At 36.1% G+C, this 27,103-nt stretch overlaps 1 protein-coding gene across 5 annotated transcripts in view; it reads left to right on the top strand.

Annotated features, from left to right (window-relative positions):
• The window catches only part of DNTT (DNA nucleotidylexotransferase), a 140,782-nt gene that overhangs the window by 94,684 nt on the left and 18,995 nt on the right, over positions 1-27,103 (top strand). For 4 of the 5 annotated variants that reach the window (XM_085065159.1, XM_085065160.1, XM_085065157.1 and 1 more), the window contains 3 exons: positions 15,986-16,088; positions 22,820-23,083; positions 24,577-24,660. In XM_085065159.1, the coding sequence (XP_084921285.1) occupies positions 15,986-16,088; positions 22,820-23,083; positions 24,577-24,660 (451 nt within the window). The remainder of the gene's footprint in view (positions 1-15,985; positions 16,089-22,819; positions 23,084-24,576; positions 24,661-27,103) is intronic. The other variant, XM_085065161.1, reaches the window with a different exon arrangement.

The raw sequence follows: 27,103 nt of genomic DNA, 5'->3' as shown, positions 1-27,103 counted from the left end.
CTCTAAGAAGCTACATTCTCAGAGTATTTCCTTGCCATGGTTTGGGAATTAAGGAAGTTGGTTAGTAATAATCAGAGAAGTTTTCAATTTGGAATTAAATGGACTAAGTCAACTTCATGAGCTCCTTAGGCTGATGGAGAATCAAATCTTGAAGCAGAGCAAGGGAATTTTGTAAAGGAGGGTAACAAGATTTCACAATGGAGGGATTTATTCAAGTTAGAAGTTAGATTTAATGACAGACTTGTCCACACTTTAAAAGGCTTTTCTGGTATGCTTATACTTGTAAAATATATTGGCAGCCTTTCTCTGTGGAGGTGCAGTATTCCTTTGATAGTATAGTGTAAATGATTTTCTCAAATGGAATAACCTATTTTGGCCCAAAGGGCATAACTATTACAGCTTCAGGGAACTGCTGGCAAACAGTGCATTCTCACCACACAGCTATCCTGGCAAACCACTGACATAGACCAAGTACACGTTTTGAATTTTTTTTGTATCTCTGTAACAGTCTAGTTTTCTAAGTGTATCTGGCAGATTTGGAGTAAGTTTCCCTTCCCTTAGACAAAATTAGTAGATTACACAATCCAAATTAGGTGTTGGAAGAGAACAATCTCATTTTCTCTGCATTATACTTCTGTAAAATTCCCACCTACCTTATTTGCAGTAGGGATAACTACTACTGCAGGTGCAGTTATTGAAAATCTGTACGTCAGTTCAATACTGGAAAGATTTAACAGCCCACTCAAAAAATTTGACTGAGGAACTTTCTTAAATCTAACCACATTGTACACATGCATGAGGGTTAAATTGTGCATATTTTTTATAGAAGCCTTTGAGTAAAACTTTAGCACCTTGATAGAAAGGCTAGACTCAAACTCACCATGCTGCAGCTGTCTGCTGGCAACTACACAAGTGTTTAAATTGGAATTAGTGTATTATATCCCCTTTGATGGAATAAATTGATAACATACCTTAAAGTAATCACAATTAAAATGGAATTACACATTTTGCCACAATATGCTGGAATTCAAAAATTGGCTTCTCATGTCTTTGTCGCTAACCCAAATGCATGAACAACTACCTACACTCCTTGGCCATTGCACCATCAGCTCAAACAGGAGTGTTAATCCTATTTTGTGTTAGAATTTCTGGGAGATGTCTTTTGTTTGGTTGTCTTTTTTTCCCCTCACTCTGGATGCGAGTAATCTATTTCTCAGTTCAAGGAATTTTAATAGAAAAACTGTCATGTTTATATAACTTCCAGTACAGCTGAGCAGGAAGCAAATGAAAGCCTTTATTTTTTTGGTAGGTTGATTCTACAGATTGTCCCATCACTGCCAAGTAAGTGAAACTCAGGCTGAACATTTAATATCATTCAGACATTCTGAAAATGCATGTTTCCTTCCTCGCATGAACATTAATGTTGTCTTTTAAATTGTTTAAAGTGGATGTTTTGATTTTTAGAAATGCCAAAGTAGACATTCATGAAAAAGAACTTTTTGATTGAAGTTTCTGTGATAAAGAGATATGTTAAAGGAATGAGCCTTTTGAAACACTCAAGGGAATTAGCTAGAGAGAATTAAAATGGATGGGGCTTGAATTCACATTTTCAATCTACTGCCAGAAAGCTTCAGTAGAGCAAAAATTGTTGCTATATAGATGATTGTTAATGTTGTTAAAGTATCAGTATAGAAAAATATCTTTTTCCTTCTTCCTTAAATAAAATACTATATCTTAAATATAAGCTTATATATATGTATGAGATTCTGAGTAAATAAAATAGAAATATAATTCTGAACACAGCAATTTTGTCTCTGACAAAAAAAAAATTGAAACTAGTAAATGGAAACCGCCTTAGTTGCAAAATATTTTTTTTTCTCATTACAAAAAAAAAGTGTGGCAAGTGCCTTAATGAAAGCATTTTTAAAAAATATATATGCCTTTCATAATTAGTAATGTAGATTTTTGTTTACTTATTTCAGTAAATAATTTAAATGCAAATGACCTTTCTGTTTTTTCCGCTGCATTATTAATGATGCTGAAGAGATCACGAGGTTATTGTTCTAGCGATATATTTCTCACTTAGCTGAGGTTTTGGTTTGCAACTAATGCTTTTTGAAAAGTGGTACCTGAGTGGCTTATGCACCAGCAGAGATGGAAACAAAAAACTGGAAACCTGTCTGACTTATAAATCCAAGATGTCAATGCATTGCAAGTATTCCATACTACCTTTGGGTGTATATAATCTATAGCCAGCCCTGGCCAAATTCCTTCTCTGGCAGAACACCAGCAGAATGTGGACAATGCACCTGAATTGGGCTTGAAACAAAGTAATTTCTACGCATAATGAATAATCCAGATCTAGAAGGTCCAGTGCTTTCCCAGTTTTGGCTAGTCTGTCCTGAAAAGTGCCAGTCACCAATTACCTCCAAAGAAGTCAGACAGAAGTTTTTAGGACTTAGCCTTCTCTTTCATCATCTTATATTAATTTATTCCTGGATGGAGGAAGAGGTAATTTTCTTTACCTTCCTTTCTTAGTGTTGTTTTTTTCTGGTGGGTTTTTTTTTTGTTTGTTTGTTTTTGTTTTTGTTTTCTGTTGTTTTTTTTCCCCTAAAGTAGATCATACTCTCTGATAATTCACCAAAACAAACACCTGGTATCTGAATACACTGATCTCTTAATTTTATTCTTCAAAGTTAGAGGTAGTTGAATTTCCTTGTATCCCAGTTTGCATAATTCCAAAGTCTTCTTTAAGGCTTTTAATTAGGCCAAAAGAAACTAGGTGTTTCAGGATGTCTGAGCAGGTCTAGTCTGAGATACCTGCTCTTATAAATAATAAAAGTGCTTCTTCCCTCCAGTCAAGTCTGATTCCTCAGTACTTACAACATATTAGAATATGGTCTTTTCCCCTGCAAGTTTCAGAATAATTAAATTTTGTATAATATCTAGTAACTAAGGATGCTGTATCACTTGTCTTACAGGCTGTTTCTTAAGAGTGAGAAATCTTGTTTCCACAGAATATGCTGACAGAAAAGTTTACACATGCAAAACTAGGTAGATACTTAAGACTAAATTCATCTGCATACCTCACGTTTCAGCTGAATATATGAGATCCCAAATCTACATCACTACTTATTAAATTGTATATCTTTTTCAAACAGTATTGACGTGGTTTTGTTTTGTCATTGATTGGCACTAGGCAAAATTTGTTTATGCAGGAAGTTTCTATGATGTTATTTGAAATGCTTGATTGAAATGAAGTGTAATTTAAAGGATTTGCCAAGACAGCAAAAGCAAAACTCCAGCAATGTATTTCATGACTTTAAATAAAATGGTGACAGATTGCTATGGTACATTTCATAAGCTTTAAAGCTTGAAATTACATGGACAGCTTCCAGGTACAGTTGCGTTATTTATATGAAATTGAGACAGCACATGCAGTGATTCAAAGCTTAAGCATAGTTTTGTTTTAGTTGGTGGAATAGTGAATTTACTCCAAATAGATAATTCAGAGAGGCTAAAGTTGTTAGCAACAAAAGCTCATCCTGTGTGTAAGCCAAAAGCAATAATATTCAACACCAGGGTGTAATTGGTGACAGCCACGTTCAGGCATCTATGTCATGGAAGGAAGACAAATATGTTCTTTCTTGTGTGAGTGACTGTGCACTGGAACAGATTGCCCAGAGAAGCTGTGGAGTCTCCCTCACAGGAGATATTCAAGAACCATCTGGATGTGATTGTGTGTCATCTACTCTGAGAGGTTGGAGGGAGGTTGGACCAGATGACCCACGATGGTCTGTTCCAGCCTGACCCATTCCATGAAGGCCAGAAGACAACAGTACCATCCAGGACAGCTACTGCAATCCCTAGAGAGAGCCATAATTTCTAAATAACAAGTAGGTGACTAAGTTCTTACCTTGGCCATTATTATATTGTCTTAGTAGAAACCAGACTGGTGGATGACTAGCTTTACAAACGATTTTAATAGTGTACAATAAATTTGGTTGAAATACAATTTTGCAACTGTTTATCACAGAAATTACTTTTCTGTTTTTAACAACTCTGAAGTTAAGGTTAGATAGAAGTAGTTTTGGCATGTGAATAATAGGTGATCCTCCTCAAGATAATACATACAAAAATAGGTGAATCACTTTGTTTTTATTGTTTTTGTCTGCGATCAATTATTTTTAATCAGTTTTTCAAATTTTAACTTTGATTAAGATTTTCATGTTGTTCCATTAAAATGATTTTCATAGATGCCATTGTATAAGAGAATCCTTACACAGTCTTATTTTAAAGCAAACAGGCTTTAAAATAACCATTTGGTTAAGACGGAAATATATAAACACCATTCACCATTCATTCTTTTCACAAGACAGGGAAATATTTTCAAGGTTTTGTGTACAATATTTTAAACTCATTAAATAATTTAAATGCAGATATTTTAGGACAAGTTTCTACAATCAGTGAATAACTCTAAGTTTAGCTGTATTGGTCACTGAAGTTCTTCAGTTGAATAACTGTTTTCTGGTTTATCTTTTCCTTTTTTTGCATTAAATTAAATATCTGTTAAAGCAAAGCTTAAAGAAAACCCATCACCACAACATGAAGAGAAATACCCAAGTATCTTGTACTCTGAGAAACTGTCAAAGTTTCTTTTGGGTCATAAAAGATACAGTCAAGCATAGCATGACATACTTTAGTCTTTGAAAGTGCATTTAATGAGATGAGGTGAGTGCCATGCATTACTACACTTTTTTGAGGCAATGCAGTCACTGAGGGTGAAATTACGTTTCAAGTAAATTTAAGTGGTATTGTACAGGTCTTTCACTGGTTCACTTCAGTGATTTTTATCCTTGGAACAAAACTTGTAGAAATAACCAGCGATGTGGTCTCTTCTGCTGCAGCAGGTAACTCTTCTTTATCCCGACTTGATACGAGAAGATCTTTTAAGTAATTCATTCTCTGCATTGTTAGGTTGTTCCCTAAAAGTCTCCTTGAACAGAAGCTACAATAGCAGTGATATCCTGCTGAATAAATGAGAAACCAAAAATGCTTCTTTTGTGTATCCTGTATTAAAGCTGCGTTCCGTTATGCTGTCTAGTACAGTTTCTGCTCCTAAAGGGAAGGTATTTTTCCCAATGCTGCTTTATTGCAGAGTTGGATTAACTTCAAAAAAAAAAAAAAAAAAAAAGTTCCACCGCCATGGAAAATGGGTTCTGCCTCCAGTGAATTAGAATTACTGTGACACTAGGCAAGAAAAATAGCATTTTAATGAAGTGTCCACCCTCAAGCACTTTTTCCAGAGAAGACACCTGTGAATCTTTGCCAAATACTTACAGAGTTCAGCTGGGTTTATGTTGAATTACTTGGCTGGATGAAGAAGCTGCTATATGCTACCTTTGGCAATTCAAACATTTGTAGAAGCCTGGTTTATAGCTGCCCAGGGGAACAGTTCTCAGTTGTCACTATGTTTTTATTTCAGAGACAGTGTAACCTAAATAATTTTATTCTTAAATTAGTTGGAAAAGTAATTCTGCAGACAAAGCTACAACAACAATTTTTTTACCCACAAATTCCCTCAAAATGAATCAGAGTAGCTCTCATAACAGTATGATATCTTTTCAGTTAAATATATCATTATTTCAGTTTTAATTTTAATTGTCTTTGCTAGTGGCAAAATTTATTTCAGCTGATTTAATTAGATTATTGCTATTTCAGACATTAATCAGCATCCTATTAAACCATCTCACAGATATTAATTATACCCTAGAAGAGCACTGTAATGTACAATCAGGGAAGAATTAGTCCTCAAGGGGCAGGAATTCCAGAATTTCCTTTGATATGGAATAAACAGTCTCAGTCAGTTTGGGTTTAGATTTCCAGAAATATTCAACTGAAAATTTTTATCAGCTGGTGCAAACCAAATGCAGGAGAGTGACTGAAAGGCTGGGCCTTGAACTCAGTCCAGCTACAAAATGTTAGCACAAGTATCTTCCCACAGTGATGCTTTTCATCTCTGCAGGTGTTTTATTGAACCTTACCACAAATGTAGCATTAGAAAGCAAAAAGAATTCATTTTGACACTGACTGGGAACCATTGGTGTCAAACTGCCTTCAAAGGCAGTTAGGATCTAATTCAAATAACAACCAGGAGAGCAGAAATTATCTGAAGAAGCCCAACCCATATCTATCTTCTACAGAGCCCTGATCAGACCTTGGTTTATTGTTTTCCTCATTACTTCAGGCATGCTTGCTCTGTTTTTGAAAAGCACATACTGACTGTGTTGGCATTCACTGAATCAGGGGTATAACATATGACAGCTGCCATAGATACTTGCAATGTTAAGATGGGGAGGAATCTTCTTGGTTTTTATTTTTTAATAACCATGGTCAAAACGGTCATCTAGTACTTGTAGTTAGTTTTTGCATAAAGTAACCTGGTAATCTCTACAGCTCTGTCTTCCTATTGGTAAATAGGAAGTCCTGCAATGGAAGGCTTTCCTGAGTTCTAGTTCTGGAATCAGAGTGATCTATGACTCCTAAAACTCTAAGTTTAGGGAAGAAAAATATGGCTTCATGTGATAAATTGTATAGATGAGCCTTCTGTCTAATTTGATGAACTGTACAATGGCATCTTGCTTCTGGCATCCTCGTCAATCTTACATCTTTGTCGCGTTTAAGGTGGAGATCCAGCACAGAACGAATGAAGCTGGTGGTAGAGTTTGGCATGTTTCAGAGCCCCTGGTTTATTCTGACTGAATGTTCCCTCTTCCCCTCTCCCTCCAGTGACAAAGTGATTGCTGCACAATGTGAGTCAGGCTTGCCAACACTTACATTTTACATTCTGCTGTCTCTGCTCTCTCTGTGTCAGTGTTTTTGGATTGTTAACTTTGGTTGAGCTGCTTTTGCACTTCAGTGAGCATTTATTTTCTTGCTAGCTACTCTATGTGTACGTGAACCACCATGGCATTGACACCTGAATCTAAATGTTATTTTGAAAATGTGGACCTGACCTGAATATTAAGGAAAACTCCTGAGTTAAAGCTGAAAGTGATTTGAAGAATAGCTTACATGTGATGTATGGGGTTTAGCTGGTCATTTATGCTAGCAATGGGCTGGTACAGTATTATGCTGCTACTTAGGCTGTTAATACTCTCTCCAGTCAGAATTTGTCAGAATCTCTATTTGTCAAAATATGTAATTGGGAATTTCTGAGAGAATAACTTCAAACAAATGGTACAGCATTTTACTGCAATTTGGAAGACACTTTCTGTCAGAAACAAAATAACTTTCTAACTTTTTTTTAACTACTACCCAGTTCACATTGCAAATGAAAAAACATCTTGCAAACATTATAATTTCTTCCATTCAGCAAACTCCTTCAGCATGAAATCACTGTTTCAGAAACCCTTGCACAGATCTGACTCTGCTCATTTCCTGTCTGTGTACTAATTGTGTGAGTAGCAAAGGTTAATGTCCTTCTGAGTCAATAAAGCCACTTACTCTGGGTCTAGATTTCAGACCTGAAAAAAGGCTGTGGGGAAAAATGTGCTGCAATAATTGATTTCTGATTAAGTTCTGAATTCAGTAAATTCTCTTTAGGCAAAATATTCAGAGAATTGTACTTATTGGTCTACTTTGTATTTCTATTTTATTAAACATCTAGTAACTTATATCTGAAGATAGGACATTATGTAACAAGGTTTTGAAAATCTGTAGTATCAGAGCCCAGAATTATTCTGTAACTATTTTACAATTGATAGATTCTTTCTTCTGTCTGTTAAACAGCCAGGATTTTACTTTCTATGTAATAGTTGTAGCACTGTCACACTCCAGTACTTCAAGCTGAAAGAATTTTTTTTTCTCTTTATAAGGGGTTTATAAAAAGAAAATATATAGTCTTTCATAGTTTGACTGACAGTAACTCAGAATTATTTTAATATTTGGCTGTAAGAAATTGTCTATCCCCTGTTCAATGTCTCAGCAAGGACTGCTTAATAAGCAAATCCACAGGCATGCAAGCTACCTGGGATTTGGAATAAAAATGTATGTTCCTCTTCTGAAGAGGCACATGTTGGTTGGAGACATGTTGCAGAAGTGACTTAATCAGAACTGCAGTTATTAGACAGAATTCCTCTGCTGCTTCTGCTTGGTCAAACTCAACTGATGTCAAGTAATTGTTCTATCTTGCTGTTACAGTGGGAGTTAAAGGAAACCCAGCACAGAGGATACCTCCCTAAAGTAAAAATAGGGCACTGATGTCAGAACAGACAGAAAGAAATGTTTGCACTATGTGTGCATATGTGTGCATCTTCCATTAGAGCTGTAATTACATGTTTTACTGTGCATGCACAGTAAGACTACTAAGATTTCCCCTCAGGAACATATGTTTTATGGTACTTATAAATTATTTGTTTGGTGTTCCTAAAAGTGATTCTGCTACTTCTTCAAGTTTCCTCTTTGCTGCTCAAACAAAAGATCATTGTGCTATATCACAGTATTTTCATTTTTTCAGCTATGTGTAACCTTCTGCAACATTTAATTCCTTTTCCATTGCCACACAATCATCACTTCAGCAATTGCATTTGCCCTTAGATGTTTATGCATATTACTCATCTGTATTCAAGAAAATATTCAAATGGCCTCACATATTTTCAAATCACTGGGGAATGTCTGTATAGAAGCTGTCCTCCCTGCATTTCCCAAAAGAAGTATGCAGAGAAGATGATACTTAATTTAACATATAATGAGTTCCAATATCTCTTTCAACAAACAAAGGGCTTGCCATTTTTTTTGTATCAGCTTCCAGCATCTTAGCTAGGATCCAGCTTGCTATACAAATGAATTTCAGCTGGATTTCTTTTAATCTGAGCTCCGAGGAAGGAAAAGAGAATTATATCCTCTGCTATTCTTTGCAGACTCTCCACATGCTATCTAAGGCCCACTCTGTGTAGTACTGGTCTGAGATTACTTTTACTATTTTCCTAGCTTTCTGTATTGGAACACAGCTATACAATAAAATGTTCAGGAAAGAGATAGTTTAAAAAATCTTTCCAATTTTATGGTAAATATTGGCTGCATAGCAGTTCCTGGTGAACTGATTTTTTTCACTGTCTTTCTTGATAGGAATCATTCACTGTAACACATTTCAGAGTTATGGGGTTTTTCTTATTCGGTGTGAAGGCTGAAAATGTTGTGAGTAAAATATTGATTAGCATCTGAATGTTACCATAAATCTATTGGTTTAGTAAATGCAATAGTTTCATCAAACAGATTAACTCATTAGCCAATACCCACTGTTTGAGAGTTCATATCTTCCTCCACAATTAATATTTTTTCCACCATTTTGGCAGGAATAAAAGCTTCAGTCACATAGAAAGAAGCTTGAAATGCCTATGCCAAATCTGTTTCTGTTCACCGTTATTTGCATCCACTTCATTGTGCTATATTTTGTGCTGTCAAATGAATGTATGATTTGAAGATTTATAAGGTAATTAATTATATGCAATTAATTTGCTGAATTCCAAGAATCCCCCATAAATTTATGCTTCTTTGGTATTTATGATAGTTGATCAGACGTTGGAAATGAGCACCTGTTAGTTGTCAGTCTCTTCCAGGTATATAAATATATATGTTGACTTCATGCAAATGATTAATGGTTCTGATTAGCTGTGGCAGTGTTCTCATATGTGAAGTTCAGAATGTTTGTGTTAACACTGGAGGATTTCACAGGGGGGATTTTCACACATGGAACTTCATTCAGCACTTTTAACGCTATCATGCCAACAAGAATTTTCTCTGATAAAGGAATAGATAGTATTGTTTAGTAAATGTAGTCATGGTCATTCTGTGACTGTTACAAACCAAAAAACCCCAAACCAACCATAAACCCCAAAAAATTATTTGGAATTTTTCCATCTGTGTTTTTTGAGAGATAGAAATTCCAGTTGTCCAACTTGTCTCCACTCCAGTTTCTGAGACTGCAGAACCAGTGGGCCACAGTCATCTCTGATGGTCTTTCAGAGCAGTTATTGAAAATCTTTTTCTTCTTCTGAATATTAAGTGCTGTTTTTTCACAAAAAGAGTGTTGAAATGCCCTTTCTAAGATGATTGTGACAATCAGTTGAATTACACAATATGGCAGCTGTGAAGAAACAGTATTTTAGACTGCTCTGGAAAACATGGTATTAAATTGGATTCCTGGTCCAAAACTCCTAGTTGCTTTTACATTTTTTAATCCAAAGTCAGGCAAGTTGTTTGTTATTTAGCCAAAAATAGATCTGAGGTAAACCACTTAACTGGAGAACTTTTTTCACACAGAAGTGAAGTAAGAGTTTTGCTTGGGTGGGATAAAAACTATTATAATCTCACTCTGAATGAAGTGCAGATCTCTGAAACCAGGAAAATACAGTCTGTAAAGCAAAACATCACAGAAACTCATTATCAAATAGCTTAAGTAAACCAAAGATAAATCTAGTATAGTATTTGAAGTTTTAAAGTCAAAAGTAATTTTTCTGATCATCTCGTACTGCAGGCAGGCCATTTTTTTAATCACTTCAATGCTTTGAAGGACTTCACAGAAGAATTTTATCCCGAAATTTATCCTGTTCCTTCTGGTTTATTCCACAGCAGGGTAACAGTTAGATTGCCAAATAAGAAAAATCTTTTATGTCTATCTGAATATAATTCTAGGAACTTGAAAACTACCAGGTACACTTTAAAGAGCTGTTGATGAGAAAGAATATGTGAGGTGCACCCATGGAGGCAAAAAAAGTCTAATACAGAGCCTGTAAAATCAAGGAAAGAATGCCAGAAAAACAAGAAAAATACGTAGATCTGTGCATCTTTCCTTATCATTCCTATGGTCTCTGAATGCTAAGCAGACAAAACTGACAATGTCACTTCAGTAGAACATAAAATATTGAGAACAAATTACCCATACTGTGAAAAAAGGGAGGAATCATGTTGTAAGTGAAAATCATATAGACCCTAAAGAAAACTGGAAATAGAGGATACCAGTGAAGAAAAACTATAGTACAACAAAGTTAGCTGAGTGTGTGCAGTGTGAATAGTGGCAGACCTGGACACAGCTGCAGAAAAGGACTTCTCTTGGAGATTGGCCCTCACAGCTGAAAGGAGAGTATAGGCAAGATGGTGGTGAACAAATCTAGGACTTAGACTGCAAAATTTCAAAGAAGAAACACCTTTCCTTGGTTAACAGGCAAAGCCCAGCATGTTTCGGCAATACTGAGAAGTGGGTAATAATTTTAGGCACAGTACAATGTCAATAGAGAAGGTGACGATAAATAATTTTTTTGACAGACCATCCAAAGATATTATGTTCTTTGTGGCTTTGATAATTGTATTTTCTAGAGATATGCCTGAGCAGGAAATGCAGTTACTCATATAAACATAAGCTGTTGGTTTTCACTTTGTATTTCACACACTTCAGGGCTTGTGAGGTTAAGAAAAGCTTACAGTTTTACCAGATGCAAACACACATTTGGAAATACAGTTTTATCTTCCATATCCACTTGAACACTGTGTAAGCACAAAGGTTGCTAAGTGGTTTTCAGGGTTTTGACACATAACTCATTGCTGCAAAAATTGGTTTAAGCTCATCCAGTAGTGAAGTTTTGTGACTAGAAGGGAAATGTCAGTCCATCTTTCTTCAGCTAAAATAATTTTATCAGGATTGTCATTGATATGGCTTAGCCATTATGTACTATTCTGGTATCTCAAAATATTCTGTACACATACAACTCTTAAATGTCTAATCATACAGGTATTGCCATTGTAGATTAAGACAATATGATTATCCTTTGTCATACATTCATATCTTAAAATTTTAGTCCTAATGATAGCTGCATTCGATTACTTGGAATCTAATAACAGCAAGAAAGATAATTCCAACAACTTTAAAGGTTGTTAATTGACTGCTAAGAAACATTTACTAGCTTTATACAAGTTTAGTCAGCCAAGAATTGAGCACAGTTAATTAATAGTGCACTGTCTTTTATAGTCTTCAGGCTTGAATAAATTGTTAGAACAAAAGGTAAGCTGCAATTTCCATTCTTTAAGGTGCTGGTTTTCTTTTAACTCCAGCCCAGCAAGGATTTAAGTTTAAATTTAAACAGAAGGAAAAGAAGATGTAAGTGGATCTGAATAGGAAATCCAAAATGTGAATATTTTCCTGTTCAAAACCTCAGAAACCTGAGCTCCCCAGCCTGGTCCGTGATTAGTTTGCTCCTGGGGTACATCTATGCTCCTGGTTCCCAGGAGCTCAGCATTTCCAGGTATAAGCAAATAATTTCCCAGATTCTGCTTATGCCCAGGTAGAATGTAGAAACTACACAGATTATCACTGTCATCTCATAGGAGTCCTAGAAAATAGATGAGTTCTGAGTAAGTCTCATACATGTTAAGAGGGTGTATATTATTTTTACTAAAATGCCATTGCAGCTCTTTTTAATATAGTACTCCAATTTTATGTAAAATCCTCGTGATTAGAGTATGTAAACTGTGGTGTGCCAGAATCAAGTCCCTACATCTCCCATCATTCATTAGTGTGCTAAAACACAAGCTCGGGTGGATTCACGCCACCCTGCAATACGAAATGGGAGATTTGTAGATCCAGAGGGAGTGCAAAGTAGCATACTGACTAGGATGCTTTTCTAGTGAGGAAAATTCTTAAGACCCTGCTCTCTGTACCAAGCACTGGCTCTGTGTTTTGTGTTTAACAGCCAGTGAATGACAAATAACTTGGCTGTGTAAACATGAGATAGTGTTCTCCTTCCTGGCTGAGTGGTTTTATTTCAATGGCTAATAACAAGTAAATAACCTGTGGACACTGGCATGGACCCAAATTCTGAACTCCAGTCCTGGAACTGTACCCCAGTAGAAGGCAGAAGGAGAAAAGACTGAAAGAGATGTCTCCTGTGAAATAGGAGCAATGCCAGTGTTCCTAACTGAGCAAAATAAGGCACTAAACAGATGAGGAATCACTGCACCAATCACTGGGCTGTGAAATGTGAGACAAAACCAGGCAAGGTTAGCACTAATTTGGTGTTTGTTTTTCAAACAAAGTCTTTGTTTTTGTTTTAAGTAAATGATGCTTAGTTAAGTCCCTTAAGTCTTTAGATCCTGTTGGAGCTTCTCTGTAGCTCTTTGTAAGGAACCTGCTCTCTTGAATGTGATGGGATTTGGAAAGGACTGCAGCCTGCAGTGCTCCCCTTGGTGAGCTTCAGGAGTGAACAAGAGATTGAGGTTTCATCTCTGAGGCACTTCATCAGGTGATCAGTTCTGGGTTTTCATGACCCATTTGAAGACCAGAAGTCTGGCACCATGGTGTTTAACTTGTATATAATCAAGTCTTGTGTCATTTCTGGTCGTTAGGTATATAATTAACTACAAATCTGTGTGTTACATATTTCTGACCTTGGTACAGAGCACCTCGGCCCTCTCCCATCCCATGTGCCCTTTATGTAACTTTATGAGTACCAATGACTATATGTTTGTATGCACACACAAATACATATACAAATATGTATATATATACATATATGTGAAAAACCCTCCAGCCTTAATAGAATGATGGTCTGAATCCATTTATTCTTTATGCACCTTATTGCAGGATTTACAAGCTATGAGCAATATATATGATACGGTATTTAATTTGCTACGTTCTTTTTCTATTTTAAGGAAAATAAAACATTTTTGTAGGCTGAAATACATTAATTGGTAAAGAGTGCTAGTGGCAATTAGACAAAATGTTCCAAGTAACAGCCTAACAATTTCACTCAGAAATTAATTCATTGTGAATTAGTTCAAAAAGAACGTGAAATGTAACTCTGACAATAATTAATGTGTGTTTTTATATGATATTTAAACTCTCTAACTTCACAAAAAAACCCCAAACCAAACAAAAAAAAAAAACAACAAAACCCAAACCAAAAAACCCCAGATCATTTCAATAAATACTCTGCCTTGGGAAATAGATGGCCAGGGAAACACCTTGGATTTCCTGTGATTTTATGGCTTGTTGATGCAGGATTTTGTAGATGTGTTAACCTAAAGCATTTATATGTTGGGGAAGCATTGGGAATCAGCTTCCAATTCTAATAGCTTCCAATTTCTTCCTTTGATTTTTTAAAGAAATAATTTTAGGCAAATTTTCTTATGCCATTCTGCATCTGTAAGATAGGAATAGCAAATTCCTTCCCTTTGAAAAAATATTTTGAGACATGTTAGTAAAAAGTGCTATGTAAGAGCTTTGCATTATTATTGTAATTTTAGAGATAATGAATGGCATCCTACAAAATAACTCAGTGTTACAGGCAATACAAAATATTTTCTAACTTCTTAAGCTTGAATTGCTGTTCAGTTTCTAAGCCTAGACTGACGCTTTGTTTGAAACTTCTTTTGAAATCATTTCCACCTGTTTAAGCAATTTCAACTTCGGTGCAGACACGGCACAATAGTTGCATTAAAGTGAGCTAGACTGCTTGTCAAATGCAAACCCCAGACCTTCATCTCCTTTCATCTTTCTGCTAATGCTGTTCAACTGTCCATCAGTTGGATGATTTCCTGTCACACAAATGGCACTTGACAAGTCTGCCTATCAGTTCTGTTCCTACAAATTTCCAAGTGTAAGAAACCAGGTTCAGTTTTAGGCATTATTTTAAGGGAGTAAATTATTTAATGAAATTTAAAAAAAAATCTTTTGGGCTGCAGAGTTTTATTTTCATTGCTTGCATAGCAGTTCTCAAGTTTTCTGAATACTTGACATAGTGTTGACTGAAATCCTCCTGAGCTGTAACATCACATACCCTTGTGAACATCAGCAAGAGCAGACTTTTCCCATAAACACTTGAAAAACATTTGGAGATGTGCTACACGTAAGTGTCACTACTCCAGATTTTGGATGCTTACTCCACCAACTCCACAATGCAGAAATATTCCCATTGCAGAAATATCTCCTCTGCTTGTTTCTCTGTAGGCTGGCCTGATTACACTCAGTAAATATGTATGCAGTTTCTGCTGCAGTATTTAGACCAAAATCAAAACCTCATATTGGTTCTGCAATTCTCAGATGAATTGCACTATGAGATAAATTTTCATGTATTCTCAAACGTTTTATAATTCTGAAAGGAAACATTTCAATAACATTCTTTTGCCTGTCTTCCAATGATAGCTACATCATAATCTGATTCAGGTTTAACACATTTGGTAAGTGGATGAAAGGCAAGCTGGATGCTTAGACTTAAATGGAGAAAAACAAGAGGTTAGGACATAATTTTTCATTAAGAACATTTACAATTAAATTTTGTGCACATGGATTTAATTGTGAAATCCTTAGTGCATGTAATAAACAAGCTTTAGTCACATTAAGGATGAACTATGTAAAAAAAATCAATCTCAATCTCTATAAAAAGCATTATTGTATTTAAAAGAGAAGAAATGCAGAACAGTCAAAGGATTTATATCTGCTGTTAAAAGAAATAATAAAATTATTTATAACCAAAATTTTGTAGATTAAAGTGTCCATCAAAAGCAAGGAAGAGTATTTAGGTCTGTCGTAGTGTGACTGGCAAATTTGTCTGCTGTTACTGCACTGATTCATAATATGTAACATGGTATTTTGATTATGCTTTTTTTAAAATCAAGAGCTGACTGAAGTCTTCCTTTATGGGACTTAAGGGGAAGAAAGAGAGAGATTTAACAGTTGCAAATGGATCTGTAGTATCTAGTCAAAAAACAGAGGACATAGATCAAAAAGTTGTAATTATTATTTTATAAAGAACACTAATAGACCCCATAATAGAAATAGAAGATTCCATTTTGATTATGTTTCAAGCAACATTGCTATCAATTTATTCTGCAAACTTTTTTCATAATGCAGCTAAAATATTCTCTTTGAAAACAGAGCAAAATTCAACAGGAACTTAACTCTTTTAGTGTCTTTTTTATTTATTCCTTCTAGGGGTAAGAAGATTGGACATGACATAGATTTTTTGATCACCAGTCCAGGAGCAAGAGAAGATGATGAACTTCTGCATAAAGTCATTGACGTGTGGAAAAAGCAGGTATGAACTAAAGAGCACATGGCCAAAAGAGATATGTTCTAACTCCACTGAATTAAGCCTACATACTGATTAACGCATGTTATACTCCTTTTTACAGCTGACTGCAATATTTTGGAGTTGGATATTGCTCTATTTGGTTATTAACCTTGATGATCTAGGTGCATCCTCTAGCTCTGAATGCTAAAGTTGAAGGTTATATCAGAAGTGCTCTAGACACATTCTGTAATATCTTACCCTAAAAATATACAGCTAGTCAGAGGTGAGAAATCAAGCTAGGTAGAATTTTGAGTGACAGAGTAAATTGTTGTTACAACTTGAAAAGAAAACGGTTTAATTTCTCTTTGAGGTGGGAGTAAGTTTTCCTAGGGGAAGCTGCTTCTGGGAGATCCAGCTTTAAGTGTAGTGGATTTGGGTGACCTTGTGGTGTGAGGTGAGCAAGTCTGAAAGCTTAGGTACCAAAGCTCTGGAATTCTGGCTTCCTTTCAGTCCATTAATTAGCAATTTTCCCAGCTTCCATTGAAATATTGAAAAAGTGATATAGTTTTCCATGATGTCTGTGTTTGGAAGAATGCACACATCTTCAAGGTTCCTTCCAACCCAAACTGTTAGATGATTATGTCATTTCATGGAGGAATTGCCCACCTAGGAGAGAGAGTTTTTTGGTTTTGTTTTTTTGGTTGATTCTTTGTTGTTGTTTTAGTTTTGTTTTTTCTATTCAGTTCTTCAGTTTCCAGCATCTTTGAAGCTGGAAGTGTCTCAGTTATAAGAGGTGCAGGTAGTTCACAATATTCCTGGGTCAGAAAAATATAGTATGCTTGGAATAATAAACTTTTGTTTCTTCTTCTACTTTTCTAATCAGTTGAGATATTTTTCAACATTTACTACCAATGCTGTTCAAAGAAATTGAGTACGTTTTAACAAGTAAAAGGCAAGCACTCTGACGTGAATCAAGTGTCTCACTGCTTGAAAGCCAAGTCAGCTTTCAGTGCAGACAGCCTGCAGAGAGTGCTTTTGAATTGATTCTTGAGTACTTTAATTAACGTATAATAGGTTAACACGTGAAAGATTCAAAACATCCAACTACACAAGAGCTTACATGAGTGTATGAAATTATCTGTTTCAAGGTGGTCAAAATCTTTCAGCTGGCTTTGATGAAAGGGCTTCAAAACTTGAGTTTTTTCCTGGTAAAATGCAACATTAGCTGAATTCTTCTTCCAGTTGATTTGTGGTCTTTGAAGCGTTAACAGACAATTATTTATATTTTGGATTTCTCTTATTTCTACCTTAATTCTCTATGGAGAGTTTACATGCTGGAGTAGATTGAAAGCAGGTACAATTTAGATTACTCAAAAGCAATGAAGCCATGGCAATTAATGAGTGCTGAGGAGATACTCTATTTTTATAATTTTATTATTTATGTACAGGTTCTTTTGCAGTCATTATACTCCTTTTACTTGTGAAAAGTTGCATTTCTTCTTAGAAGGTGTCTTTTTCCATTCTTAAGTGCATTTGAATCTCTAGGAAACCATGTATGGCTCCTCCTAAAATCATGTTTTTTATAATACAGCAGAAAGGAAAAGTGACAACAGACCATGGCTAGAGCCTGCCCTGAGTGCAGCCTTTCATGCCTTCTTTTCTACTTACTTTACTGAGAAAAATGTCTGTGATCTAAGAAGTCTGACAACTACTAAAGCTTTTCAGTTCACTCTGAGCTGCTTTCATTACATGGAGTTGAAAGGAAAGAAATAGAAAATGAATTGTTCTTGCTGATTTTCTTGTTAAGGGGACCTTTTGGCAGAAAGGAGTGCAGGCAGTATATAGGAGGTCAAGGGTGGCCAAGAGTTTGATAAAAAGATTAGGATTCCTCTAGAAAGCCCATCATGAAGAGCATGTCAGAAGCACAATGCACAATGGCCATACAAGCCAAACCCAAGGACGCTGGGTATAGTTGAAAGCTATGGAAAAGTATTTCCTGTGTTCTGTTTGTCCTCCAGATTTTTCATGGTTTATACTGCTAGCTACACTACCTCTGTACTGTGGCATTTGTAATACTCAGGCTTTTACTGGCACTACTGAAAAATAAGCTGCCAGCAAAATCAAAATGCAGAAAAGAAAGAGAGGGTTTTTACATCTCTTGCCTTTTTATTATATTTGATTTCTAAGGGAGAGGAGAGAACACAGAATACCCCCAAACTAAAGCACATTTTACTTTTTGCAGTCATCCGTTTCACAGCTTGCCACTTTTGTGCTACTGCTTCTGAGCCCAAATTCATCAATGTACATCACAGAGGTCATGATGTTGACTTCCAGCCCTTAGTGAAGGATTCCACAATGTTTAACTTCTAAATTATGGACCTCGGCTTTAAATAGTTTAAAGGGCCTTTTTCTTAGCTGAAAAGTTTAGTGTTACAAGATCTTTCCATTGAAAGCTGCTGAAAATGAAGTGGCTAAATCAACACCATCATGCTCTTTGATGCAGCATCACCAGGGCTGAGGAACAGAGAACAGAGTCTTCAAAGCAGAGTGGCAAAATGGAAAAGCTGTGATGCAGTACACAGGTTATGGTTTTAATGGTTCCAAAAAGCCTCATAAAGAAAGCAAGAAATTAATTCTGTGGGTTAGAGCTTGAAAATCTGTGGGTAAACAGGCTGAGCCATCTGTGTCAATGTAGCTTCATTCACATACTGTGAAAGAAAAGCTTTCATTTTTTGCTGAAAACCTATATAGCTATATTTAGCACTGTTCCTGTTGTTATATACATGTTTTCAACAATGGAAGAGATGCTGTTACTTCAGGTATTCCTGCACTTCAGTTTTTCCCTTTGTATTCATGTAAGTTTAATGTTGCACTTTTTCTTTGACTTTAGGAAAAGGAGTAATGGAGATGCCTGCCTGTTCTTACCTATTGTAATATATTAGTGGTCTGATTTAAACTCTAATATTCACCCTTGATGAGGTGATCAGGAAGGGAAAGGCTTGCTGTCCCATTAAAGGGGATGGTGAGGAGCAAGTAATATTTTTTCTATTGCTGGAAACAGATTTTTGGAAGCAGGGTTCACGGAACAGCCACACATTCATTATGAAGGGACAGCTGGATTTTACCAGCAAGAAAACCTATTTCTAAGACAAGACACAGAAATGGTTAAGAGGCCAGAGCAACGAACCTCTTGTTTCAGATAAAAGAGTGCATAAGGATGCAGAGCTCCTTTGTGAACACATCATATTGCCTCACCTTTCTTCCCAATACATCATGAAATTTTTCGTTTCATTCTGACTCAGCCAAGGAAATTCTTACCTAAGATAGACTATTTCAAGGTGGTTAGAGCCCTGGACATGAGAGATCTTGGCTAAAATTTCTTTAGAGAGAATATAGGGCTGAATCTGACTATCCTGCCTGTGAGGTTGTTGGATAAAGTAGGTTGAAGTGTTCCATTTCCTGCTGTGTCCTGAGTGAAGATCCAGGCAACAGTGGCATTTCTTTAGATGTGATCTTTCTGGGGTATATTTTATAGCTGTGTGGGTGAGTAGGTATGTGTAAGTCCCTGTCTGTCTGTCTGTCTCCTGCTCAGCAGTACAAATGCTCGTGGCATAGAGAGATAAATGACTTCATTCATGGATTCCAGTGCTGATCTGTCCAGTGCTGTCAAAGCCAGGCTGCTCCAGACATACTCAGAAATAGATCATTCCAACACACAGGGAACTTCAAGATGAAAAGAGACCACGGCAGCTGCGTGATTATGCAGCAGCTGCCAAGTTTTGCATTGCTGATCAAACCTTTGATGCAGTTTTCTACTGACTCCTCACCCTAAAAGGACTGACTTCTCCCAGGCATCAGTTCCTTGAGCTGTTCCATTTTATAGAATTCCATCTGTCTCATCGAGGTTGAGATTTTTTCAAATTATCATGTTACATCCTATTTTGGATTAGATATAGCAATTTCTCTGGAAAAAAAAAATCCAGTTTCCCTTTATTGAACTATCCCAGATGGAAATTTAGAGCAACAACATATATATATTTCAGAAGAACATATTGGATTACATTTTCAGATGATATTAGATGATCCTACTTAGCTTTAACAGAATGAATCCAGCTACCAACAATTATGAATAATGGCAGCATGTAACATTAAAAATGGTATTCCACTTAATTAAAAATGACAGAGAACACTAGTGACCACACTTGATTGATTTTTCAGTGATTGATTTAATATTTTTCTAAAAAGTCGTACTTTTCCTCGGCTTAAGCATGGATTTACTCCAATATCAATGCTATTGATGTGCCAGCACTCAACATATTGAAGTAAAAGTGCATAGTCATTCCAGAAATGAAAAGTTGTTGTGGGTCTTAACATAATGTTCCTAAGAAATACATTTAGTTTTGATGGTGTTGTAAATTTGAGAAATTAAAATACCAACACTTTTAAACTTGATGCTGTAAATGAGGCCTGCAGCACTTTATGGTGCATAGACCAAGCTGAAATGTGCGCAGGACTGCAGGTTCCCTGACTCAGAGCAATGGGAAGGCAGCTGCTCTGCAGCCAGCAGTGGGCAGAGCCTCACACAACCTTCAAAGCTGCTGCCCCTCCAGGCAATGCTTTTTCCAAATGTACAGAACTGCCATTTCAGCTTAACTTTATGGGGTGGTGGTGATGTCCAGTGTCTAATTATACTAGGTTAATTGGAAACATTATCCCAATGCACATGATCTAGGCTGTGGCTGCTATTTAATGGTGATAACCTGACTTGTAGTATATATACTATGTAGTGTCCCAAATCTCCAAGAGCAAAAAGAAAAATGAAGCAAAAGATGAGAAAGTACTACTAAGTAGCTAACAGATTTTTATAGAAAATGGGAATAATGTCAGTGCTTAATCAAACATGAAGCAATCAATTAATGGTCAATGATTAATGATATTAAAACTATTTTTATTAGCATTAAAAGCAACAAAATTAGCCTGAAGGGAGGATAGTTTCATCAAAAACAGGCAAGAAAGTAAGCAGTTATGCATTAACATTCAATGGCTGTTTTGAATTTATATTTAGAAAGAGCAAGCATTAGTGCCTCATGACATTGGGGTTAAATTAAGAAAATATTACTGTTTTAAAGATGAATGTTTCAGGGCACCTGCTAAATTTAAGCATTTTCAAATAAGCAGACTTGGAAATTAGTAATCTAAGAGAAGAAGCTACATAAGGAGTTTTCTCATATCAGTTTGCAATAAATCTTCATAATCAGGAAAAATTGCAAAGAAGTGAAAGGATGTCAATTCAAGTAAATTAGTTATCCTTAAAAAGGCTGGCTTATTGACCCATAAAAAAAGCCTGTAACTGATTTCCAGTAAAATAATGGGATTGTTAATTTGGAACTATCATCAACAAAAAGCTGGAGGCTAAATATGTAATAATACCTATCAGTGTCTCTTCATGGAAATCATATCTTGTTAAGTGTTTTTATTATGCTTTTTTTTTGGTCAGAATTATCACTCTGAGTGATAAAAGTAATTTTATTCCTGTGAAGTATTCTCTAAGGCATTTAAAATATTGTCATCTAAAGTTACCACAGCTGCATTATATAATAGAAATAATCAAAATCTCTTTTTTAATACTGAGGTATTCTTCCAAAAATCAGTTCATTGTTACCTGTGACATCAAGCGGCCTCATCTGGAGACCTTTTGTCCTGGTTTTGGCCCAGATCAGAGGGAAGTGGCATGGCCAGACCCTAATGTTATTCAAGACCACTTTACATCATTGCCAGAGATGTGGGAAAGGGGCTTTCTCTTTGTAGAAGAAGGGTGTTCCTTCCAGTGGGAGAAAGTGTGGTAACTGAAATGGTCTAGTATTTTGTGTGTAAGTTGTTTCTTTGTCTTATACCTTTAGTTATTAATATTGTTGCTGTTGCTGTTAGTTTTCTTATCTCATTGCTGTTTCCAGTAAAATGTTCTTATCTCAGTCTGTGATCTTTGCCTTTTGTGCTTTCAGTTGTGGGGGTAGGGGCAAGCAAGAGGAGTGGTTTTAGCAGGGCAGCTAAACTGGAGAATACCATTCCTAAATGACAACACCATTGTAGTTAACCACTGCCAGCCACCAAATAAAACCACTTCTAGACTCTCAGTTCAACATGGCAATTTAAAAAAGCCCCTAGTCCAGAGGAAGGAGAATGTGTAAACATTTGAGTGATTTCAAAGCAGAAACAAAAAAGTGATCCAAGGACCTAAAGAAAAGGGCACTCCCTCTGAGCAAAAGACATGAGCAGGGATCTTCTATCTCTCTGGAGACTGCAGACCTTGTCACAAGAAAATCCCATGTAACAGATACAGTCCAAATGGAATCTTCCAGTTTGGAATCTGTCAACAAGACTGTGCACTGGTTGAATAATTTTTTCTAGATGGTTGCCACATGGGAACACATCAATCCTTACTCAGTAATTTCTGTTGACATTAACTACAAATGGCTTACGTGAAAAGAAGGGAGGGAAAGAATTGCAAATTCTGTCTCCTTATTACAGGGCAGGACATCACTATTGTCAGATATCTACCAGCGCATATTTCCCTCAAATATTTTTCCAAAAGCTGAAGATGTTTCATGTCTCACCTTAGCAGAGATTTGGCCTGGCACTGTTCCTTGTTTACTGAAACTACATTTCCCATGAATTTTTAAGACAACTCTCTAAAAACTCTGGAATGACAGTTAAACCAGTTCAGCACTTCAATGTGAACAATATCTTCTCTTTAGGGCTTACTTCTCTATTGTGATATCATTGAATCAACATTTGTAAAGGAACAGCTGCCAAGCAGAAAAGTTGATGCCATGGATCATTTTCAGAAGTGTTTTGCAATTTTAAAATTATATCAGCCAAGAGTAGACAACAGCAGTTTCAACACGTCAAAAGAATTGGAAATGGCAGAAGTCAAAGACTGGAAGGCAATCCGTGTGGATCTGGTCATAACCCCCTTTGAGCAATACCCCTATGCTCTGTTAGGCTGGACAGGCTCCAGGGTAAGTAACCACAACAGTGACTGTTTCCTTAGCATTCCGAACATGTTTTTGTTGTTGCAGGACCATTCAGAGTTCATAGATTAAAATGTTCCTGATGTCCACACATCATATTCCATGGTGTCATCCATCCCTGATCATGGGTTGGAGCTGATGAATGCATCACTGACATTTATGGATGTCTCTCTAGGGGAGTTGGCATCTATTTTCCTCGAAGCTTAGTGTTTAGGTTCATGAACTGGAGAGCTAGGTTTTTGGTCAGTTGCATTGTCTTTTTGCATCATAATATTGTTAACAAGCAATTTAAATGGTTACTGAGTAGAGAGATGACTTGGAAAGCATCACATATTTTTACAGGAAATTAAACATTTGAGGAATAGATGTTCTAAATGGGAACTTAATTTGTTTTTTAGGAAATTGAAAACAATTTGACATCTTTCTTTTTGGATTAGATAAAGTTTTTTTTTCAGTTGCATTTTAATTGACTCCTTTAAATTGTAAAAAACTGAAAAAAATAAAATTAGACATCGGTTTTGAACTAGAATAAAATATATTTTGATTTATGTTTTAATAAGTTAAGAAAACTTGCAGTGATAGCTACTTTCACAATAGACACTAGTTAGTTGGCATAATACAAAATAGTACACTATTTTCAAAACAAAAAGTCTACATAATGCAAACTCAAAACTCAAATGATTAATCTCTGTCCAGACAAAATTATTCTCTAATCTGTTCTACATGCTTGCCTTCTGATGCTCATTTTTCTAGGGAATGATTACATGGTACAATGGAGAGCCCCTGAGCCTGCTCTGAACGATCTTTTTGATGTGCTGGAAGCAGTACTGGTGCATTGCCACTCTGTTCTACTCAGGTTAATTGGAAGCAGGATGGTTTAGACCAGGCAAAATGTTGAAATTGATGTGCTCTCCTGCTGAGCTTATGAGTTACTTTGGTCACTTTTTTTGAGATAACAAAATGTATTTATTTGGACTTTGGATTAAGTTCTGCAGACTTTGGGGTCCTTTCTTATCCTGGAAGTGTTTGGCAACTTAAAAGCCCTTCTCTCAGCTTTGTAGATGGGTGTCTGCACTAAAAACACACAGTGTGAGGCCCTTTGGATGGGTAGGCAATGACTGCATTTTTCTCTGCCTCACCGAGCTCCTGCTCCCTGGTGAGCTAATTCACCTGCAGACTGTGGGAGCCCATCACAGGTTTGCTTTCTTGTACACTACTCTCAGGGTAACTGAGAAATGATGGACAATGCCCTGTCAAACCCTTTCCTTTCAGATTATTATCATTCTATATTCTTTTAATAGAGGTAATTTTTACCTCTATTTTAGAGTTAGAGGTAATTTTTACCTCTAACTAAAATGTTAGTTTATTTTTACCTCTAACTAAAATGTTAGTTTATTGTTTTGTTTGGTGTTAGAGCTCTTATGCAAAGGATAGGAATTTTGGTTTGTGAAAATGGCTGATATTTGCTGTATCTTTGACAGCAATTTGGACGTGATTTGCGGAGGTATGCTGCACATGAAAGGAAGATGATACTGGATAACCATGCATTATATGACAGGAGAAAGGTACTGTTTATTCTCAGAAATAAAGCTAACCTGTTTTTATTTCTGAGTCTGCATTTCCAGTTTATTTTTTATATTCAAGTATATAGAATATTTTAGCTTGATTATGTATTTGGTGGTAGAACAGTTTCACCTTCACAAGATTTAGTTGCACTGGAACAGCCTGATTAAATCTGAACAAGTAAGTCTGGATTTTTTTTTTTTTTTTTGCAAGTGTGAGGTAATTTCTGAAATATAGGAAGAAACATACGTTAGATATTTGTGTTTGATATGAACTGTGCAGCCTTCACAAAACTGAGAACAACCCATGTGCAAGTATTTGAAAAAGGTACTTTACTGTCCCATTTCAGAAGGAGAGGTCATTTCTGTGTCCCAGACACAATTTCAACTGGTATTGGGCTGGCATTTCAAAGGAATAGGGGGGATATTGAGTGGTACAGGCTCAGTTGGAAGGCTCAAGGAAGTTTTTGCAGGATATGACACTAAGAACAGATCGGGGATCATCCAGCTTTTAAAGCCCTGCATTCAGAAGTCTGTGTGGAATTCTGTTTAGTCAGGCTTGACATCCTGGGGAGTAATTGCTATAATTTCTGGTATAAAGGCTCTTGGCTGCAGTTATACTGATCTCTGCATTTATTTGGCTTAATGTCTGTATTTGTATTAGGCCATTTAAATAATAAGCAAAAATCAATACTGAAGATGCTTATTGATGTCATTATAAGGAAAGGCAAATGTACCATGTCAAGATTTTACATTAATCTTTCCTCTACATTCCTTATAGAATGGAGACTGCTTTCAGCATCCCTACTTACGTGCAGTATTGTCTCATTGCTTCTTTCTAAGACGCAGCAGTGATCTAAGCCATCACTCCATTTCAGCTGTCTCCATATGTGCTTGTCAGGCCCAGATGCTATAGCATCCTCAGTTCACATGAAAACCTGGGGAAATTATTGGGCTAATTATCCATTTAGTCAGATATCCTGTCTCCAGCAATTGTCAATACTAGATGCTTCAGAAGAAAACATAAAATCAATAGTAGATAAATAAGCTATCAAATGTCTGAGTGGGATGTTTCTTCACAAACTCATGGATGATGTCAGTGTTATTTCTGTCTGTCTTTTATGTTTTGAAAGCATTCAAAATATAAATTCTTTGCCTCAGCATAATATGGCTGGTGTTTTATCTGCATGTTAATATGTGCTCTGTTCAAGAACTTTTTGGGTATAACAGAAAATGGCACTAGGGAAAACCAAAGAATTTTAGGAATGCCAGTGTTATTTTCTGTGTGCAGCAAAATTTGCCTGCTTGGTGTATGAGTATATATCATATCTGTTGCTTTTACTCAGAGCCCTGAGGCATTTGGGGATGCAAAACGAACACTGTTCATTCATGAACAACATCAATCACTATTCTTTATTCTTTGTTATGTTTAGGCTTTATAAGTGACATACAAAACTGACATTCAAATCCTTCTGGGAAAGAAAATGTGAGTTTCCATGTGTATTTGACTGGATTAGCCAGGATGTTTCACCGATAAATTATGAGTTTATCTTCACAGGTTCCTATGGGAAAAAAGATGCTCTTGCCATCCCAAATTTTCAAGTAAAGAGCTGAAGCAGAGAAAGATTTATGGTCTTAAACATCCATTGATTTCAAGGGTCCCTCATTTGCAGTGTCTGACCTAAAATTTCTCCTGTTGAGTATCTGCATTGGGAACTTGAAAAATACAACCAAATATGTATACCCATGTGGTGGTTCCCAAATTCATCAGCTGTAACTGTAATTTAATCTCTAGACCTCCTACATGTTCGAGTCTCAATTTAAATTTCCTCAATTCCTTAATTGTGCTGCCCAGAACTGAAGAAGTAGACCTACTGAGAGAAGCAAAACTCAGAAAATTTTCCTTATTCCTTATTGTAAGGCAGGAGTTCTTGACAAAGGCAAAAACAAAAACCCAACAAACAAAAACCCAAACTAAACCAAACCCAAAACACCCAGACATAATGTTCAGGGAAAATTTAATCTACCTTGACCACAAAGTCCTGAATCTATGATTTCTATATATTGAATGAAGTACATGAAGGGGTAAGCTGTCCCTTTCTGGGAGGGATTTTGCTTCCAAATATCTTTCTGTCATCACCCCTCTCTACCCCAATATCTAATCTGCCATTTCTCATTTAATCCCAAACACAGCTAGTTTACTTCCAAATTTTATTTTTTTTGCTGTAAACCACAGATGCACAGCAGATTTCAAACACAAGAAGTTGTGTTAATATGTTGACACAGCAGAATACTGTTCTTGTTTCTGCTGCAGCCTCAGAAATAGCTAAATTACATTAGCTAAATTTTTCCACAAAGAAAGAAACTTCTAATGCAAATAGGCAATATGAAAAATTTCAGACCAGGCAGAACTGAAATTATAATTTGCTTAACAGAGGTTTTTTTT

The sequence above is a fragment of the Lichenostomus cassidix genome, chromosome 6 (genome assembly GCF_008360975.1).
Source record: "Lichenostomus cassidix isolate B80296 chromosome 6, HeHo_3.0, whole genome shotgun sequence".
Classification (NCBI taxonomy): Eukaryota; Metazoa; Chordata; class Aves; order Passeriformes; family Meliphagidae; genus Lichenostomus; species Lichenostomus cassidix.
The sequence above is the reverse complement of the archived record's forward strand: the minus strand, read 5'-3'. Positions and strand labels throughout refer to the sequence as shown.